Below are 20930 nucleotides of genomic sequence, written 5' to 3'. Positions count from 1 at the left end.
ACAAGAGAGAGGGAGGGAGGGAAAGAGAGATAAAGAGAGAGACGAGAGCGGGGGTGGGTGGGAAAGAGAAAAAGAGAGACAGAGATAGACAGAGAGAGAGAAGGAGAGAAAGAGAGGGGGGAGGGAAAGAAAGAGAGACAGAGAAAGGGAAAGAGAGAAAGAAAGAGACAGAGAGAAAGAGCGAGGGAGAGGAGGGCTAGTCAGATGCAATCTACAATGACGTCATTGTGGAAGTTGCAAGAAAAAAAACACCCCCCAAATTATTCTGATTTTAATGTGCATTTTATTGTTTATTGATTGTATTGTACACCACCCAGAGCCCATCTCTGAGGGAGGCGGACGGTTTAGAAATATGGAATATAAATTTTAAAAAAATGATTTGCAACACCTGGAGGATGACCTCACAGCACACACAAACACACACACAAAGCACATTATCCTGGAAACTCCCTCCTCTGAAGATCAACAGGTGGAGGAAAGCGATTCTAAAAATATTCTAAAAATAATCTGGGATGTAATTATTTTCCAAGTGTGTGCATGTTATACATGCATGCGAAGGCAGAGACCACCAGGGGGCGCCAGATGCTTGTAAAACCAGCAAGTTGTGTCAGGAGTTACCACAAAAGAGACGGAAAAAATGATTTTATTCAGATTCCGGAAATAAAAATTAATACTCTGAGAAAATGACCTGCAATGTCCTCCCCCCACTAGCATTTCAGAAGAGTGCCCTGGGTTGAAAATAAATCCCAGTGTAGAAATCTAGCTTATCGGGGAAAACCCTTATCCTTCATCCACCTTCCTTGCTATGCTAGTTTTCTACTTGCGGGGAAATAGAATAAGTTATGTGAGAAAGTTAGAAAATGCTACTCTCCGTAGTGTATAACTAGGACAACTTGCTTTATCCCGTAAGAACGTTGTCAGGAAATGCTGGTGAGCCGGTAAATCTTGGGAAATATTCCTTGGTGAACGGCACGTAAGATTTGCACCGTGTGCCTCAGGGTTTCTCAACTCTTGAAGATGTCTGGACTTCAACTCCCAGAATTCCCCAGCAAAGTGGTTAGAATGCAGCATTGCAGGCTAACTCTGCCCACTGCCAGCAGTTCGATCCTGACTGGCTCCAAGGTTGGACTCAGCTTTCCGTTCTTCCGAGGTCGGCCAAATAAGGACCCAGATTGTTGGGGGCAAGAGGCTGACTCTGTAAACCACTTAAGAGAGGTGTGTAAAGCGGTATATAAGGCTAAGCGCTATTGCTCTTCCTTTTCCCCTCCCTCCCATGGTGTAGTGGTTAGACCGCAGCATCGCGGGCTAACTCTGCCCACAGTCTGGAGTTCGATCCTGAGAGGCTCAAGGTCGACTCAGCTTTCCCTCCGAGTTGGGTGGGGCAAGAGGCTGCTTCTATAAACCGCTGTAAAAGCCCTGCGAAGCGGTATATACGTCTCAGAGCTCTCGCTCCACCGCCGTCAACCTCATAAAGGCGAGGCGGCTTCAAACGCCGCTCTCGGGGCGCCTTTCCCGCAAAAAAAAAAAAAAAAAAAAGCCCCGCCCGGAACCATGCAGCCATCCCTCCCGCCGGGCGACAACCTCCCTCCCCGGTTGCCCAGGTGGACTGGCGCTGCTCCGCGGAAGAGGGGAGAAGATATATATACCCAGAGGGGGCGGGGCGATACCTGTGGTGGGCGTGGCCAGAGCTCCGCCCCGCCCCTTTGGCGGAGGTGGGAGGGGGGGCGAGGCGCCCTGGGCGAGGGGAGCGAGCGAGGAAGGCAGAAGCGGCGGCAGCGGCCGAAGCAGCAACAGCAGCAGCAGCGGGAACAGCGGCCGCTCCGAGGCGAAGAAGTCGCGGCGTTCAGCCCAGCCCAGCCCAGCGTCGGAGCCTCCAACAGCCGGCAGCGGAGGACCCCGCCGGCCCCTGCTCGCTCGCCCGCCCGCCTGCCTCCCTCCTCTGCCCCATGGGCTGGCCGCGGCGGACGGGCGCTTGGGCGAGCCTCCTGTGGGGCTGCCTCTCCGGTGAGTGGGCGGGGTAAGGGGGCTCCGTCTCTCTCCCTCTCTCGCTCCCGCGGCGTCTCTTCCTCCCCCCCCCCACCCGAAATGGCCGGCCGAAGTTTCCCTTCCCCGGCCGTCCCCCCGCCAAGATGGCCGAGGGACCAAGAACCTGTTTCCCTGGCCGGCCGCCCGGAGCCGGAGCCAGAGCCTGGGCTTTGGGGCGGCCAGGAGGCGACGCCCTTTCCGCGGCTCTCTCGTCTCACCTGGCCGGGCGCTCCGCAGCCGCTGGACCCCGCAGGGAGGGGAGGGAGGGAGGGGGAAGTTTCAGGCGAAACTGAGGGAGGGGGAGGGGAGAGATCGCCTTCTCCCGCCCCCTCTCCGTTGGGGAAGCGCGGGGGGAGAGAGAGAGAGAGCTTCCTTGGGGATCCCTCCCCTCCGCCGTGGGAGCTTTGCCTCCCTTCTCCCCTGGCGGCCTTTGCCCAGCAAAAAATAAAATAAAATAAAATAAAAAGAGAGGGAAGGGGAGGAGGACGAGGGGGAGATCTGCCTTCAGAATGCCCAGGATCGGGAGGAAGGATGGAGAAGGGGATCTACTCGTTTTCTAGTCGGGATCATTCACTGAATCGGGGTTGGAGGGATGCTGAGGTTGGAGCAAGCCACCCACTCCCACCGGGGTGCCTGGAAGACAGGATCCCTGCCACGTACAAACCACGGATTTAGGGAGGCACCTAAAGGAGGCACCTCGTTCATTTCAGGTGGGATCCCTGGCACTTAACAAGCCACCATCTCCAAGTAATGTGCCTAAAATCGATTTGTTTCAGACCAGATCTCTAGCACTTAACCAATCACGATCTCCCACCGGGGCACCTAAAATCCATTTCGGATTGGATCCCTGACACTTAACAAGCCAGGATCTCCCAGCGGGGCACCTAAAATCCATTTCAGACTGGATCCCTGACACTTAACAAGCCAGGATCTCCCACCGGGGCACCTAAAATCCATTTCAGACTGGATCCCTGACACTTAATAAACCAGGATCTCCCAGCGGGGCACCTAAAATCCATTTGAGACTGGATCCCTGACACTTAATAAGCCAGGATCTCCCAGCGGGGCACCTAAAATCCATTTCAGATTGGATCCCTGACACTTAACAAGCCAGGATCTCCCAGTGGGGCACCTAAAATCCATTTCAGACTGGATCCCTGGCACCTACAAGCCACGATCTCCAATAATGTGCCTAAAATCCATTCTTTTCAGCCCGGATCCCTGGCATTTAACAAGACACGATCTCTCAACAGTACACCCAAAATCCCTTCATTTTTAAAACACCCCCCCCCCATAAAGAGATTGTCCTATAACGTTCCCCCACCCCAGCTTAAATGATTGGCGTTCCTTCTATCTCGGCCAGGCTTCATTCTTCCCCAGCAGCGTTTATTACACACACACACACACACACAGACAGGCATCCCCTCCTTGGGTGGGGTGGCCTAGGATTGTGTCTCCAGCAGCGATGAGGTTTGCACCCGTCTGCTTTTGGGGGGGTTGGGGATGAAAAGGCAGCGGAGGTTTCCTCCCCCCCCCCCTTGTGTTTCTCAGCCCCTGGACTAAGTAGTTGCTAAGCTGCTCCCTCTTGCATCTGTCGAAGGAGAGAAGATGCCCTTACTAAAGCCCACCGGCTGTTGCTCGCTCCGGCTTTCGAATCCAGACCTTCTGGGTCAACACAGCCCTGGAGGCTCTCTATTCACACCACCTGCTAACACACACACACCGTTTAGATGGGCTTGTGCCAATGGGGCCTCTCGGTATTGTGGGAAATCCATCCTCCCATTACAGGTTGCAGGAGCACAGCCATCGTCTTCGGTTAATCCAGGTTTAGCAGCTAGCCGCTGTTGGGGGGTGTAAACCAGGGTTCCTTGGGCAGGGCTGGGAATCGGAGAAGGAATCTGGCACCACCTTTTCAGATGAAGGTGTTTCATTAAAAGGCAGAAGCTTTGGCGAGCTGGGGGAGGGGGCTCTTCCTTGGTGTGCCAAAGATGCTTTTTCAAAAGGCAGCTGGATTTTGTTTTTCCTTGAAGAGGTTTCGCTTCTCATTTAAGAAGCATCTTCAGTTCAGGAACAATGATCTTACATCACACGTAGTAAGAAATCCTCAAAGCCGTACTGTGGGACTTGTTTGGTATTAAGGGTGGAAAAGGAACTTTAGATTCTGAATAATCTAAAGCCACCTGTTTGAATTTGTGTAGGTGGCCTCCCTCCCTCACCTTTCTTCCTTTTTTCTCTTCTTCCTTCCTTCCTTCCACCCTCTCACGCCTCCCTTCTTCCTTTCTTCCCTTCCTCTCTCTCTTTCTTCCTTCTCCCCTCTCTTTCACTTCTCACTCCTTCCTTCTTTCCTATTTTTATTGTATTACTTGTGGACTTCAACTCCCAGAATTCTCCAGCCAGCCATAGCTTGTGGACTTCAACTTTTAAGACTTGTGGACTTCGACTTAAAGTCCTCAAGTCTTAAAGTTGCCAAGTTTGAAGACCTCCGTTCTAGACACTAATCTAAGATCTCGGTGTTTTTGCTGCCTTTTCAAGGGAGTTAATTCCTGGAACATTCCCTTCTCCTATTGTTGCAAGCCTGCATAGCTGAGCTGCAGATTTTTCTTAAAAGCTGGCATTGGCTAACCCATTTGGGTTATGTATGGAATTTGTTTTTCTGGGAAGAAACTCCTTTTGGTCTGGTTCACGCTGAGCGCTCAGTATCTGGTCCCCCCTCAGCGAGAGCCCAGGTGTAGTGGTCAGTAAACTGGTTTATGGCTTCGGCATTATGATAGCAGTGTTCCAATATCTCAGGGGCTGCCACAAAGAAGAGGGAGTCAAGCTATTCTCAAAGCATCAGAAGGCAAGGCAAGAAGCAATGAATGGAAACTAATCAAGGAGAGAACTAAGGAGAAATTTCCTGACAGAACAATTAATCAGTGGAACAAAAGTTGCCTCCAGAAATTGTAAATGCTGCAACACTGGAAGTTTTTAAGAAGAGATTAGATAACCATTTGTTTGAAGTGGTGTGTAGGGTTTCCTGCCTAAGCAGGGGGTTGGACTAGAAGACCTCCAAGGTCCCTTCCAACTCTGTTATTCTATTCTGTTCTAAATTATGCACCAACTCTGCTCGTTGTGGCCCAAGTTGCGGGGAGTTTGCCCTTTCTTTTGTGATTTTCTGCGAGGTCCAGTTGCATCACTGTGTTTTGTTAGGAAGTGCCTGAGGCTGGGTGGATTTAACTCACTAAGGAAACTTGGAATTGCTAATTAAAACAATTGGACATGTTAATCAGTTTGTTTTGCATTCCAGACCCGTTGTAGTCTTAAAAAACCGGATATATGCATTTAGTGGTACAGGGCTGCCGTATCAAAATCAGAAGCAGAATTTTTAAAAGCTTGCCTCCCTTCCGAAATAAACGTAAAGTACACTGAATTGGAATCGGCTTTGTGAGTTTCACTTTCCAGGCTTTCAGTGCTTGGTTTAGGAAAGAAGGAAGGAAGGAAAAGAAAGAAGGAAGGAGAGAGAGAGAGGGAAGAGAGGAAGAGAGGGAGTAGGAGAGAGAAGAAAGAATAGGAAGGTAAGGAAGGGGGAGAGGGAAAATAGGAAGGAAAGAAAAGAGAATGAAGGGAGGGTGAGAGAAAAAGGGACCGAAGGAAGGAAGGAAAAGGAGAGAAAGAAAGGAAGAAAGAGGGAGTGGGAGAGAAAAGAAAGAATAGGAAAGGAAGGGAAAGGGAAGGAAGGAAAAGGGATAGAGGAATGGAGGGTGAGAGAAGGAAGAAAGAATAGGAAGGAAAGGAAGGAGAAGGGAGAGAAAGGAAGGAAGGACACCTGCAGGAATTCAAACAAACCTCTTAAACTATTTAGGTCTCTTTCTTTTCCTAATAGCCAAGCAAGTCCCACAGGGCAGCTGTGAGGATTTCTTACTGTGTGATTCTAAGGTCATTCCCAACTTCTGGAAATGCAGGATTTTTAGCCAAAGTGGGGAGGGGGATAAGCTCCCCACAAGGTTCAGCTAAGGCAGGGGTGTCCAAACTTTTGCCTTGGCTTCCCATCTAAACAGCCAGTCACTTTAGTTGGGAGTTTTCTCCTGGAACGTTTTTTTCAATTCTCCATCCAACCCTTGCCAAACTAATAAGGAAGAGCGGCCCTGCGACATGCCCTCTTCTGCGGAAAGGAAGACATGGGGGAGGGCAAGGTGAGATACACCTGTTTGGCATTTGGGGCAGTGGTATCATTATGGGATATCCTGTGCAGACGCCTCTCTACGCCTTTTCTTTCGGGCAGAGATAATTGCGGGGTGACACAGCCTGGTTCTCCCAAGAGAAAGGTGTTTTGTTTTGGGATGGCTCATCCGGTTTGTGGGATCCCTGCAGGCCCCTCCGGGTGACATCGGGAAGCCCAAAATTCCTGACTGGCTGCCTACTTTGGAGGGGTGGGTGGGTTACGGTTTTTTCTGGCTTGGTTGTTTTGGAAATTCGGAGAGCTGTGGTTTATTTGCTCCAACACTGGAGCAGCTTTTAAGAAGAGATTGGATAGCCATTTGTCTGAAATGGCATAGGTCAGGGGTGTCCAAACTTGGCAACTTTAAGCCTTGTGGACTTCAACTCCCAGAATTCTGTGAGTTGAAGTCCACAAGTCTTAAAGTTGCCAAGTTTGGACACCCCTGGCATAGGTGATGGTGAACTGTTTCAGCACTGAATGCTCAAACTGGAACGTGGGTGCATCTGTGCACGTCAGAGCACCGGAAATCCAAACACTAGCTTGCCGGCGTGTGCATGCCTGTTTTTTGCCCGTTTTTCTGGCTGGAAAAGCGGTCTGAAAAACGGTCTAAAAATGGCCTGTTTTTCATGGGTTTTTCGGGCTGTTTTCTGGTGCGCAAAGAACAGGTGGCAGGGGAGAAAAACCCCAGAAGAGTAGCTGGCGACGGCATGCGTACCCACAAAGAGGGCTCTGCATGCCACCTCTGGCCTGCGTGTCACAGGTTCGCCATCAAGGGCACAGGGTGTCCTGCCTGAGCAGAGGGTTGGACTAGAAGACCTCCGAGGTCCCTTCGCACTCTGTTGTTCTATTCTGTTCTACTTCCTGTGGCTCAGAAGTAATGGTTATTATCCTTTCACTCGCCCAGCCCTTTGGGAGAAGATTAACTGCGTCTTGGCAAATAAGTCATCGCTGATGGATGTTTGCAGCTACCTGTTTAAAACCTTCCGCTGTCAGATGGCAATTAAGATGCTGGTTTGGATGTGAGAGCGTCGGTTGGCGTGCCCGTATTTTGGCGTGCCCTATTCTCTTTCCTTCTCTTTTTTTTTGGGGGGGGGGCCTACAGGTGGTCCTCGACTTAAATGACCACAGTTAAGCCGAAGGTTTCTGTTTGCCAAGTGTTACATGCGTTTTGCCCCATTTTACGACCTTCCTCGCCACAGTTGTGAATTGCAGCAGTTGTGAGTCACACGACTATGAAGTGAGTCAGGCTTCCCCGTGGGCTTTGCCCGTCAGACGGTCGCAAAAGGGTATCGCGTGACCCCTGGTTATTGCGACCATCATAAGCGCGAGTTAAGCATCTGAATTTTGATCTCGGAGAGTCACGAACCAATGAAGCGAACTAACTGTCTCCTGCAAATTCCACTCTTCTTTTATTTCCTCTGGGAGGGGACATTCATCATCCACCTGTAGCCTTACTCCCAAGTCGACCCCTGTTCTTTAGCTGCTCCCTTCATCTGGCAGCTCTGCGCATGCGCACACTGGGAACAGGCTCCAGCTGTTCTTCTGCCTCACTGACGTCTGACTCTGAAGGCAGCTGATAACTGTCAGATGGCCGTCGCCCCATCTCTGCCTCCGACACAGAGCCCTCATCCAAGCCTTCCCCAGACTCCAGGACTGGCCCATGGTCCTCCCCAACCTCCTCACTGTCCGAATCTGCTGCCAGCCCTGCTGGGCCCTGGTGGGCCACAACAACTCAATCCCTTGGGGGTTACAGATAGTTCTCAACTTACAATCATTTGTTTAGTCGGTTCTTTTAAGGGAATTCTGGGAGATGAAATGCACACATCTTGAAAGTTGCCAAGTTTGAGAAATAGAAGTTTGAGCATAGACCGTGCTTTTGCCATCAGGGAACGCTCAAAGCTTGTCATTTACAGGGCTGGGTGTGTGAAAATGTTTTTCATCTTCATTTGGGTGTCCTTTTCCCCTTTGTGAAGTTTGGTGATGTCACCCAGAATGTATTTTTTCCCCCTCCCCGGGGGTGGGGAGATGACGTGCTGTTTTAAAGGGAAGCCTGGAGATAAGATGTCAACAGCATGGAATGATGCTAGTAAGATGCTCTTCCTGTTGAAATGTAAAATTCGCTTCTCTCCCAGAAAGCAAACGAAAAAGTTAATCTTCATTTTTTTTAATAGCCCTTTGAAATCAGTTGGGACCCAAGTGGCTGCCAAAGAGTAGAGAAATGTACTCTCTGCATGCTCAGAGACCCTATAAAAAGGAAGGACTAAGGGTGACACGATAGCAGGGTTCCAATATTTATTCTCCAAGGAGAAGGCAAGACAAGAAACAACGGATGGAAACTAATCAAGGAGAGCAGCAACTTTGAATTAAGGGGAAATTTCCTGACAGTGAGAGCAATTCGCCTGCGGAACAGTTTGCCACCAGACGTTGTGGCCGCTCCATCACTGGAGGCTTTGAAGAAGAGATTGGGTAACCATTTGTATGAAGTAGTGTAGCATTTCCTGCCTAAGCAGGGGGTTGGACTAGAAGACCTCCAAGGTCCCTTCCAACTCTGTTATTCTAATTTTGAAGGAAGCGATCTTGATGACCAATCTAGTTGAAAAAGAAGCACTTTATTATCTTTTCTGTGAAAATCTTGGCCGCTGCAGAGAGTTTGGTCAGGCAGGTCCCACTTTCAACCTTTCCTTTGTACTTTAAAACTTCTTTTAAGGGTTAATTGTGTGGGTGTGGAGTTTTCTTGTTTGGCCCATTTTGTCCGCCCTTGTAGTTCTTCTGAGCTGTGGGGAAACAACCAAATTCGGATAGTTTGTGAACTTTTCAAGGCTGTGGCTGACAAGGATCTTTATTCCATGAATAGTACTTTTGTGAAAGAAAACACAAAGATCGCTCTGGAATTCCGTGAGTCAACAACCTCCTTATTTGCACTTGGTTAATGCTCTTATTTGAACTCCAAACAAAAAAAAAAAACCTTGCCACAAAAGTTTTTGGTAACTTGCATCAACGGGGCAGGGTGAGGTTGAGAGAAGAAGTAAGGGTGAGGAAACCTCAAATGTCTAATTTCTGGAGTTTCTCGCTCCTTGTTTTCTTCCCCACTATCTCCAAACTTATGAGAAATACTGTCCAAATATCTACATTTCAAACTCGTCTTGATATCTCTATAGAACAGAATCCTAATCTAGTCCTGCACCTAGATTGATCAGCCATAAAACAAAACTTTTCAAAATAGAAAGCAGAATTCATGTGAGCCCCTGGCGAACAGTTTGCCTCTTTTTTTTTTTTGTACACAACGACAACGTGAGAACGATTGTGTGGTGTCTGCCTCCTGGCGCATAACTTTAGAACGTCTCCAAGGTGCACAGATTATGTGCAAATAAAACTCGCGACTGGCCGTCTAGTAAATTTTATAAGCTATTCACGGGCTGCCCCATTCCCAAGTAGTAAAAGAAGCTTATTAATAGCCTTTAAAAAAAAAAAAACCAGTTTCCCTGGAAGTCCATTGTCCCTGGGGGGGATAGGGGGAGCTTCTCAGTGTCCGCTAACTTTAAACTCTACAGAAAAAAAAAATGAAATTGGTGACAGTTCCCGCTTTCTTTCCCAGCTGGTCCTCAGTTTAGGACCACAGTTGAGCCCAAAATGACAATGTGGTTAAGTGAGACATTTGTTAAGTGAGCTTTGTCCCATTTTACAACCTGGCCTGTCGCAGTTGTGAAGGCGACCACCGCGGTTGTTAAAGTTAGGAATGCTGGTGTTACACAAATTGGGTCTCCCCCGTTGACTTTGTTGGGAAGGGCAAATGGGGATCGTGATGTGACCCGTTGCGACCGTCATAAAGATGCGCCTGAATTTCGATCAAGTGACCATGAGGATGCTACCACGGCCATAAGTGCGAAAGGCAATCCAAAACAATCCTACAACGATCAAAGTTGTAACTTTGGACATTTGTGAGTCAAAGAGTTGCTGTACTTTCTTGCAAGAACATCTTGGAAATGACTCTGAATGGCAAGACGTCCTATCCAAATATTTGTGCTTTGTGCAACTTTTCTCCTGGGGTGTAAATTTTGTTGTTAGTTGCGAAGTCGTGTCTGACCCATTGCAACCCCATGGACAATGTTCCTCCAGGCCTTCCTGTCCTTTACCATCCTCTGGAGTCCATTGAAGCTCACACCAACTGCTTCATCCATCCACCTCCTTCTCTGCTGTCCCCTTCTTCTTTTGCCCTCCATCGTTCCCAGCATGAGGCTCTTCTCCAGGGAGTCCTTCTTCCTTCTCCTTAGGTGGCCAAAGTCTTTGAGTTTCCTCTTCAGGATCTGGCCTTCTAAAGAGCAGCCAGGGTTGATCTCCTCCAGGACTGACCGGTTGGATGGCCTTGCAGTCCAAGGGACTCAATGCAGGAGTCTTCTCCAGCACCAGAGTTCAAAGGCCTCCATTCTTTGGCGCTCAGCCTTCCTTATGGTCCAACCTTCACAGCCATCCATTGCAACTGGGAAAACCATCGCCTGGACTATACGCCCTTTTGTTGGCAGGGTATAAATTGGTGGGCTCTAAATTTAAATACCTTTTCCCTGCAAAAAAATGAACATTGGGCAGACCATCTCCCTCCTAACTCTCCATTACCCTACTCTCAACCTATTTGGAAGACCGACCCCTGTTCAAGTGCACTATTTGAGAGGGAGGGCTGCTTAAATCTTCCTTGGAGGATAAATATAGTCAAACTGTCTGCATTCCAGACTCCAGGGCTTTATCTATTAATGGTGCATGCCTGCTAGACACACACACACACACACACACACACACTAACAGGACTGATGAATCCTTGACCCCCCAGTCTTCCTGCTTAGTCCTTCTCTTCCCCCTTCACCCCCCCCAGGAAATGGGGTGGGGGTATACATGCTTATTTCCAAATCTGTCTGAATGCATCCCTCCAGCCCCCTCCCCAGCCCAGCCGTCTGCCTAGGAGACAGGATCAGATATTAGCATAAGAAAAGCGGGCTGGAAACCACTGTCAGGGTAGAGTTAACCCTCTCTGCCCCAGTGGGTGGTTGGTTGGCTGGTTTTTGCTGGTTAACTCTTCCTGGCAAAGCTTCGAGAGGCAGTCGGAGGTCTGATGGATTGTGAGAAACTCAAAAACAGAGATTGTATCTATTTGTTTACGGCTGCGAGAAATACCTGTAGTTCTCGGTAAACGACAACATGTACAATGTCCATATTTGGATCACACGACTGGAGATACTCCGACAGTCATCACTGCGAGGACAGGTCATAAGTCACTTTTGCCAGGACTGTCGTAACTTCAGTCAGTAAATGGTTTTAAGTAGATCACACCGCAAAGTAAGCAGGCATCAGCATGGCTAAAAAGCTATGCGTGATTCCTTTGGAAACTGGATTTTTTTTTTCTGGATTTGTATTCTGACAAGTGACTTAACATCAATTTTTGTCGTGGGAAACAGGACCTCTGCTTTCATCTTCCCATCGCTATGGTAACCGGGAACCTCTTCTAAGACTTTTTCCTTCCCTACGTCTCCCTCTCTCTCTTTTTCTCGCAATTAGGAGCTTCCCTTTGCGTCCCACCTGGTGCGCAACTGCCTCCAAATTTTAAGAAATTTATGGAGGCAGCGAAAAAAAATAATCCAGAAACTCTTTTAAGATGGATATGGAAGCATTTATGATGTCTTCCCCCATCTCTCGCTGGCTGGGGAATTCTGGGAGTTGAAGTCCACAGGTCGTAAAAGTGGCCAAGATTGGGCATTCCTGATCTACATATTTTTTTAAAAAATTAAAATCCTGAGTTTCATAAAGCCAGATCCTGTGCCAAAAAAAAAAATGCATTTAGAAGGGAACTAATTTGTTTTGCGCAATTAGAGAATGGGATGGGTTAGGTTTTGGGGGACGTACTCCAGGAAGTGGACAAGCCAGGATATCATTTAAAGTTGGTTTTAACTTAATTGTTTCTGTCCATTAACAGGATTATCAACTTGGGGCATTTTAAGAATTAAAAGTAGAGTGGCATTCTGTGAAGCAGCCGCACCCCAGCTTAGCGAGGACAACAGCAGGAATTCCTTTAATCCGTAGAAGAACTGAATCTGGATACCCTTCTCCGCCCGACTCCCCCGTTGAGTGGGAAGAAGGGGGGCTATAAATATCCAAGAAACAATATTTGCAAAACTGCATAAAAGAGATACTAGATTTGTTAATTACTTGCTTGATTGGTTTCTTTTATGCCTTTGCACAAATATTGCCGGACTTAAACCTGAACAGGTATTCCTCAGTCTGCGACTGTTTGACGCTACGACAAACTCCCACCCTAAGACTTTGCAATCCAATTTTGAAGTTACAATCACACACACACACACACAAACACAAACACAAACGTAGTACTTCATGTGATTATATTTTGGCTACTTTGTGACTCACCAATATGGCCCTTTGTCACTTCCTGTCAAGCGGGGGGGGGGGGAGAAATCAGGAGTCCGGGCAGTTGAAACGAATACAGGTAGTATTCATTGGGTATCCCGGATTCATTTATCGACTGTCGCCTTCACTTAACAACCGCCGTGTTTGTTTAACGACCGCCCCAAAAGAAAACGCCAAGAAAACGTTTGTTTGTGCCCAGATGGCACTCTGGATAAGGAAAGATGGAATGTTTTATTTTTGCAGTTGAAAAAACGACAAAACTTTTAAAAACAAGAATTGTCAGGTTAAGAAAACCTGCATTAACAGATGGGAGCGAATGTTAACGCACAAACATTTCCCCCTTTTTAGCCGTTAAAACTGACCGGCTGCGGTGAATTCAACTTGGCAACGGCAGTTCCAGGAATGCAGTTAAACTTATCGTTTAAAACTGGCTTGTCCGGTCGGGCTGCCAGCTTGTTAAACACTTGGGCTGAGCCTCGTCCCTTCTAACCTGCCTTCCCAAGTGGAAGTTACGTCTTTCCTACCCCCAGTTCCTTTCCCCTGTGCATAGGGACCCAAAGCATTTGCTCCTCGTTTTCCCACCTCGATTCGGACATTTTTGAGCTTTGCCAAAAGCTCATTTTTGAGCTTTGAGACAGTTAAGTGACTTTTCGTCCCCCCCCCCTTTTTTTTTTTACGTCGTTTCTTGCTTGTAGTTGTTAAGGGCCAGCCGTGTGCAGCAGCTGCCAAAAAAGCCAACACAGTTCTAGGCTGCATCAACAGAGGGATAGAATCAAGATCACGTGAAGGGTTAATACCACTTTATAATGCCTTGGTAAGGCCACACTTGGAATACGGCATTCAGTTTTGGTCACCACGATGTAGAAAAGGTGTGGAGACTCTAGAAAGAGTGCAGAGAAGAGCAACAAAGGGGATTAGGGGACTGGAGACTAAAACATATGAAGAACGGTTGCAGGAACTGGGTATGTTTAGCTTAAGAGAAAGAAGGACTAGGGGAGACATGATAGCATTATTCCAATATCTCAGAGGTTGCCACAAAGAAGAGGGAGTCAAACTATTCTCCAAAGCACCTGAGGGTAGAACAAGAAGCAATGGGTGGAAACTAATCAAGGAGAGAAGCAACTTAGAACTGAGGAGAAATTTCCTGACAGTGAGAACAATTAATCAGTGGAAGAGCTTGCCTCCAGAAGTTGTGAATGCCCCAACACTGGAAGTCTTTAAGAAGATGTTGGATAGCCATTTGTCTGAAATGGTATAGGGTTTCCTGCCTAGGCAGGGGGTTGGACTAGAAGACCTCCAAGGTCCCTTCCAACTCTACTATTGTATTGTATTGTAAGGGCAGTTGTTTAGGAAGCCACATGGTTGTTAAATGAAACTGGCTGCCCCCTTCTCCTCTCTTTCACCCCTCTTCGCTTTTCCACCAGCTAAAATGTAAACTTCATGTCTCTGTCTTCTTTTGCAGATAACATTCCTCAAGGTATGTGGGTGGGTGGGGGGGGGTGAGGAATCCACCCACTCCTTCGCCTCCCTTCTCTCATTCTTCCTGATGAGTAAGGGGCCTGGCACTGGCCTTCCCAGGGCTGGGCTGGGGCTGGGGGGAGAAGCAGGCTGAGTGGGTGGATTCTGCCTGCCTGCGAAGAGTGACTTTGAAGAGGGGAGTCCAAAAGCAGGCGGAGAAGGGTCAGACTTTGGCCTCTGGCAGCCCCCCCCCCAATCCCTGCCCCTTTTGCAGGGAGGGGGGAACCCCCTCCCCATAAAGTACAAAGGAGAAAGATGGGTGAATGGTGTTTCTCTGCTTTGACCTCAGAACAGAGCACACAATAAAACTCGAGTGCCTGCATCCTGCATTGGGCAGTTTTGCAACTAATCTTCATAGGCCGACAGCCAAGAATTTGGGTTGGGGGCAAAGGCCAGACAAAGATTGGGTAAAGGCTGCTTTTTTGGGGGCAAACAGCAGAAGAGGCTCCAGCGGGAATCCTCTTGTTATGCAGCTACAGGTAGTCCTCGACGTACGACCATAATTGAGGCCCAACGTTTCTCTTGCTGAACGGTGGAGTGAATTTTGCCTCATTTTAGCACTTAGGCTTATACACCACTTTACAATGCTTTGTTACAGCCCTCTCTAAGCGGTTTACAGAGCCAGCCTCTTGCCCCCAACAATCTGGGTCCTCCTTTCACCCACCTCGGAAAGGATGGAAGGCTGAGTCAACCTTGAGCCGGTCAGGATCGAACGCCTTGCAGTGGGCAGAGTTAAGTCTTCAATAGCAATAACACTTCGACTTACATACCGCTTTATATGTGCTTTGTTACAGCCCTCTATAAGCGGTTTACAGAGTCAGCCTCTTTCCCCCAACAGTTAGAATATTTTGGACAGGTGATGCGACACCCGGGAAAATACGCTGTAACTTCACTCACCGTATTTTTCGGAGTATAAGACGCACCTTTTTCCCTCAAAAAAGAGGCTGAAAATCTGGGTACGTCTTATACACTGAATAAAGCATTTTCTGCGTCCCAAAGACCCGCCTCCTTCACCAAAATGGCCATGCAGAGCCTTTAGGAGGCTTCCAGAGAGCTCCTGGGGGCTGGGGAGGGCAGAAACGAGTGAAAAAAAGGGTCGTTTTTTCCTCAGTTCCCCCCCCCCCAGCCCCCAGGAGCACTCCATAAGCCTTCTAAAGGCTATGCATGCACTTTTTTTGACAAAAAAACAGGCCGTTTTTTGCTCGTTTTTTGGGGGGGGCCACCCCCCAGGAACACTCTACATGCCCCTTAAGGGCTATTCATGCCTTTTTTGGGGTGGAAATTGGCCCATTTTCGCAAAAAATTGGCTGTTTTGGGGAGGTTTGCAGAGTACCAAAACCTTTTCTTTTTTAATTTGCCTCTTCAAAACCTTGGTGCGTCTTATACTCCGGTGCATCTTATACTCTGGAAAATACGGTAATCCTTCAGGGAAAGATTGAAGGTGCAGGCAGAAGAAAAACATCATGGCTTCAAAATCTAAGGGAGTGGTTTGGACAAAACTCAGCAGCACTTTTTCATGCGGCTGTTGATAAAAATTGGATCGCCAACAACCTGATTGCCAACGTCCGATGACGGATATGGCAGGAGGAGAGAGGAGGAGGAGGAGACGAAGAAGAAGAAGAAGAAGAAGAAGAAGAAGAAGAAGAAGAAGAAGAAGAAGAAGAAGAAGAAGAAGAAGAAGAAGAAGAAGAAGAAGAAGAAGAAGAAGAAGAACTCCTCCTCCTCCTCCTCTGGGGTCCTCAGTGCTCTCTGAGCTTGGTGTTTTTCTTGCAGATGCTTCATGACCCAACTAGGGAATGTCATCAGTGCTAGAAGGGAGTGGTTGAGGAGGAGGGGGACGGAGAGGAGGAGGAGGAGGAGAGAAGAAGAAGAAGAAGAAGAAGAAGAAGAAGAAGAAGAAGAAGAAGAAGAAGAAGAAGAAGAAGAACTCAGAGGTCTCCAGAAAGAATTTCAATCCTAACAAGGGGTGAGCTGGCTTTCTTCACTTCCTGTCATGTTAGAGGCTAACCAGGGAGCCTGTCAAGCAACAGGTTCAAGACTCATAAGAGGAAAAAAAAAATACTTGTTCACATGGTGTGTAACGATCCTGTGAAATAACCCTCCAAGAAGATGTTTTTAATTAGATTTTTTTTAAAGCCTGCCTTTATTACTTTATAAGTAACTTAAGAGAGGCAAACCTAGTACTACTACTACTCGTTTTTCCTTCCAACAACAGCCCTGTGAGGTGGGTTAGGCTGAGAGAGAGGGACTGGCCCAAAGTCAGCCAAACGACTTTCATGCCTAAGGCTGGAACTAGAACTCACGGTCACCTGGCGATTGGCCTAAAGTCACTCAGTTGGCTTTCATAGCTAAGGCGGGGCTAGAACTCACGGTCTCCCAGTGATTGGCCCAAGGTCACCCAGCTGGCTTTCTTGCCTAAAATGAGACTAGAACTCAAGAGTCCCCTGGTAATTGGCTCCCAGCTGGCTTTCATGCCCAAGACAGGACTAGAACTTACAGTGTGCTGGTGATTGGTTGAAAGTCACCCAGCTGGCTTTCATGCCTAAGGTGCAACTATAACTCACCATCTCATGATAATCGGCCCAAAATCATCCAGCCGGATTTCACACACAAAGCGGGACTAGAACTTACTATCTCCTGGTTTCTCATCTGGGGCCTTAGCCATAAGACCAAACTGGCTTTTGAGACTTGAAAAATGATGGGGCTGCTATTTTAGATGGCATGGAAAAAGGTCCAGAGAGGTTCCTGGAGGACAGGGTGGTGAGAAGTTATCAACTTTTGTTGTTGTTAGTTGCGAAGTCCTGTCCGACCCATCGCGACCCCATGGACCACGTTCCTCCAGGCCTTCCTGTCCTCTACTATCCTCTGGAGTCCATTGAAGCTCACGCTGACTGCTTTGGTGACTCCATCCAGCCACCTCCTCCTCTGTCGTCCCCTTCTTCTTTTGCCCTCCATCTTTCCCAGCATGAGGCTCTTCTCCAGGGAGTCCTTCTTCCTTCTCATTAGGTGGCCAAAGTCTTTTGAGTTTCCTCTTCAGGATCTGGCCTTCTAAAGAGCAGTCAGGGTTGATCTCCTCTAGGACTGACCGGTTGGATGGCCTTGCAGTCCAAGGGACTCACAGGAGTCTTCTCCAGCACCAGAGTTCAAAAGGCCTTAATACTTTGGCACTCAGCTTTTCTTACGGTCCAACTTTCTTATATTTAATGTTACATCAAATTTATTTACCTTTAATGGCTGGTAATGCCCCTTGGCACGGGACCAGCCTTCTTCCACCTACAGGCAGCAGGAATGGAGGGAGAGAAGCTATTTCAACCTGATGGACCAACATATAAGACTGAACGCAGGTTAGATGAGGGTTGACCCGAAAGGGCCATTCTTACGTTCTCATTAACTTCCTTCCCTCTTTTCACACCCTCTTATGGAAAAGAGAAAACCTGCTGCTGTCCACATATTTTTGAAACAGGAAGCATGAAATTCTTTATACTGGCATATCGAACCGTTTCTGACAGTGGTTTTCATCCAGATTATGGAAAGGGGAGGGACGTGGAAATTTTACTTACGGGCAGAGAGCCGCAGATTTTGCAGGAAACATTGAATCTTAATTCCCCCCCCCCCTTGAGAACGTTTGTTGGGGGTTGAACATTCCTGAGAAATGAAATACTTGGATGTGCAAAGAAAATTGTGCTGGATTTTGCAAGCGAAGTGGGTTGGGCAGTTGGAAATAAAGGACTAGGCAATTGCAATATATTTTACATCTGGTTGGGTTGTGTTTTTTTTAAACCATCGGCTGAAAACTTGCCTGAAGTGGAAAAGTTTGACTCTGGAGAAAGGTTCCCCTCCCCCCCCCCCGCACGCATCTCTGTTTTATACTTTAAACCAGAGTTTCCTAAGCGTGTCAACTTTAAAACTTGTGGACTTCAACTCCCAGAATTCCCCAGCCGGCATGAAAGGAGTTGAAGTCCAGGGCTCTTAAAAGTTGTCACGGTTGGGTTTAAATGCTGCAAGAGAGACCCGTTTCCTCTTATCTGCTTCAAGATGTTGCCAAAGTCTTTGGAAACTCAAGGCTTCCCACTCATCCCGGCAGCCGATATCCTCAGTTACACTGCTGGAAATGCTTTACTTACTCTTGTTATTCCCCAAGTTGCAATTATCCTTTTATGTTCAGTTGAGTTGCTAATAGGATAATTAAAGAGCGCCTCTTCCAATTGTTTGGAATGATGTTTGTGCTCCTCCCTGGATTAGCAAAATTGGGGTGTTAGCGAGGGTTGTAAGTATCTGCTTTGCAAATGCAGAATTTCTTCACTAATCATCCTGGCCACCCCAACACCAAATCATCCTGTTTTCTAAACAGAAGATTGTGGTTGTTTTGCCTTGCCATATTTTGTGTGGCAAATATTTTGTTAACCCTAAGACTCCCAACGGGAGATGGTGGCTCAGTGGCTACGACGCTGAGCTTGTCGATCAGAAAGGTCGGCAGTTCAGCGGTTCAAATCCCTAGCGCCGCATAATGGAGTGAGCTCCCGTTACTTGTCCCGGCTTCTGCCAACCTAGCCGTTTTTAAAGCATGTAAAATATGCAAGTAGAAAAATAGGGACCACCTTTGGTGGGAAGGCAACAGCGTTCCATGCGCCTTCAGCGTTGAGTCATGCCGGCCACGTGACCATGGAGATGTCTTCGGACAGCGCTGACTCTTCGGCTTTGAAACGGAAATGAGCACTGTCCCCTAGAGTCGGGAACAACTAGCACATATGTGCGAGGGGAATCTTTACCTTTTGCCTTAAGACTCCCAACTGTCAGGTTTCCAAAAGATGCCCGAAGCCAAAGTTAAAATTTACTGTGGTAGTTTTCAAGCTGTGATCATCTTAAACTCCCATTAAAAGAACCTGGATCTACCTAACCACGATAGAAGCAAAACGTCAGAGTTCTTCCAAGAAGAGAGGAAACATGGATAGTCCTCAACTTATGACCGTGATCGAGGCCAAAATATATGTCATTAAGTGAGACATTTGTTCAGTGAGTTTGGCCCCCATTTTACAACTGCAGTTATTAAGTGAATCGCTGTGGCTAACCCAGTCGTTAAGTGAATCTGGCGCCCCCCGTTGACTTTTGCTTGTGAGAAGGTCGTAAGAAGGGGAATCGCACGAGCCCCGGGACATAGCAATGGTCCTTTTCAACAGACAAAGCTATCACACAGCTTGGAGAGGGCGGAGTTCCCAGGCAACAGGCGGGATTGTGGTTTAAGGATGGTGGTTAAGGGTAGCTTTGATTCGCTGCTTCCATCGGGCTTAGATCTCCTCTTAGGAGGAGGAGGAGGAGGAGGCAGGCAAGGAGAAGACGGGCAAAGAGCTCCCTGCAGAACATGGAAGTTGAAAAGATGAGCTGTGAAGCACTGTCTCTGCTCGTCAAAATCTCCCCGTCGACTCTGCAGCGCCTTGGGCTCAGTGGATCTCCTAGGAGAAGAGTAATTCCTGTGGACGTGGAAGAGCTTAACTTTATTCGGGCTACGTAAAACCTGCACGCAATTCTCCCCCCCCCCCCAATTAGATCCCTATCCATTCCAATGCTGCTTTAAAAAAAAAAGGCAGCTGGACTTTGTTTTTCCCTTGAAGAGGTTTCGCTTCTCATCCCAGAAGCTTCCTTCCATTCTGACCGAATGGTGGGGAATGGAACGCCTGCGAGGAATATATATCCTTCCCTTCGTCATCATTCGAGTCAGAAGGGAAGAGGCTTCTGGGATGAGAAGCGAAACCTCTTCAAGGAAAAAAACAAAGTCCAGGTTTTTAAAAAGCACCTTTGGGACAACCTTGACTCGCCTGATGGTGGACTTGAGTGGCTCGGTTGTCCATGCTGGATTCTTGGGTGTCCACAGTAGATGCGGGGGAGAAACACCTGGCCAACTGAATGCAGAAACCAGAGGTGGGCATAGAGAAGAAAGCGAGTGTAAAATCCATCTGCCAGCATCTTCACTCATCTAGTGGGAGAACCTGGTCGCCTATGGCAACCGGAGAAGTTATAAAGTACCAGATTACTATACAGCACTCCGTGTAGAGTCCTTGCAGGTTGTAACGACTCTTATCTGAGTAGAGACGTCATCAATCTCTCCGCAGAAGAGAACGGTTTGCCGATAGTCTCTTCCGAAGGATCTTTGGGGAATAATTAGACCCCAATGAATGTTTCTCCTTTTCCTTCTGTGAGTTAGAAGCCTAATACAGGTTGATGAAGAGCACTCTAAAATCTGGAGTGCCCACCGGATAAAAACAAATCTATACACAGAAGCTGGGTGACAAGAGGGATCTACACGGTGCTAACTCCTTTGAAACTACAGTTAGTACTGTCTGGCATCTTGCCCTCCACATTGGTGGGCTTGGGTGGGTGAATAAAAACAGCAAAATGTTCCTGCAATCCCCTTTTATCGATCTTCTTCTTTCTTATATTTTATATATTTAAAAAATGGCTCGCTCTGTGTGTACATATGTATAACTCTGGAACGCCTTGAGCAATTTCAACCAAACATGGTACGCAGATGACTTACTCTCTGGAAACAAATACTGTGGGGGTAAGACACACCTAACACCCCTCGGGGTGGGTGGGTGTTCTGTTAAGATACAGCCTGTTGTGCCTTAAAACGGCTTCCACCGTACTGCCTTAAAATGGCTTCTACTGTACAGCACTGTGGAGTTGCCAGGGTAACATGATGCATGAAGCTAAGCCAGAGCCATTGATTATCGCTGCGCCTCTCAACCTTGGCCCCTTTAAGACGTGTGGACTTCAACTCCCAGAA

At 47.8% G+C, this 20930-nt stretch overlaps 1 protein-coding gene across 2 annotated transcripts in view; it reads left to right on the top strand.

The window, feature by feature from the left end:
- The first annotated feature begins 1761 nt into the window (after positions 1–1761).
- NECTIN2 (nectin cell adhesion molecule 2) overlaps positions 1762–20930 on the top strand; it is a 67732-nt gene continuing 48563 nt past the window's right edge. For both annotated transcript variants that reach the window (XM_081962636.1, XM_081962637.1), the window contains exon 1: positions 1762–2004. In XM_081962636.1, the coding sequence (XP_081818762.1) occupies positions 1947–2004 (58 nt within the window). In that variant the 5' untranslated portion in view covers positions 1762–1946. The remainder of the gene's footprint in view (positions 2005–20930) is intronic.

The sequence above is a fragment of the Natrix helvetica genome, assembly GCF_964273705.1.
Source record: "Natrix helvetica genome assembly, chromosome: 9".
NCBI lineage: Eukaryota > Metazoa > Chordata > Lepidosauria > Squamata > Natricidae > Natrix > Natrix helvetica.
The sequence above is the reverse complement of the archived record's forward strand: the minus strand, read 5'-3'. Positions and strand labels throughout refer to the sequence as shown.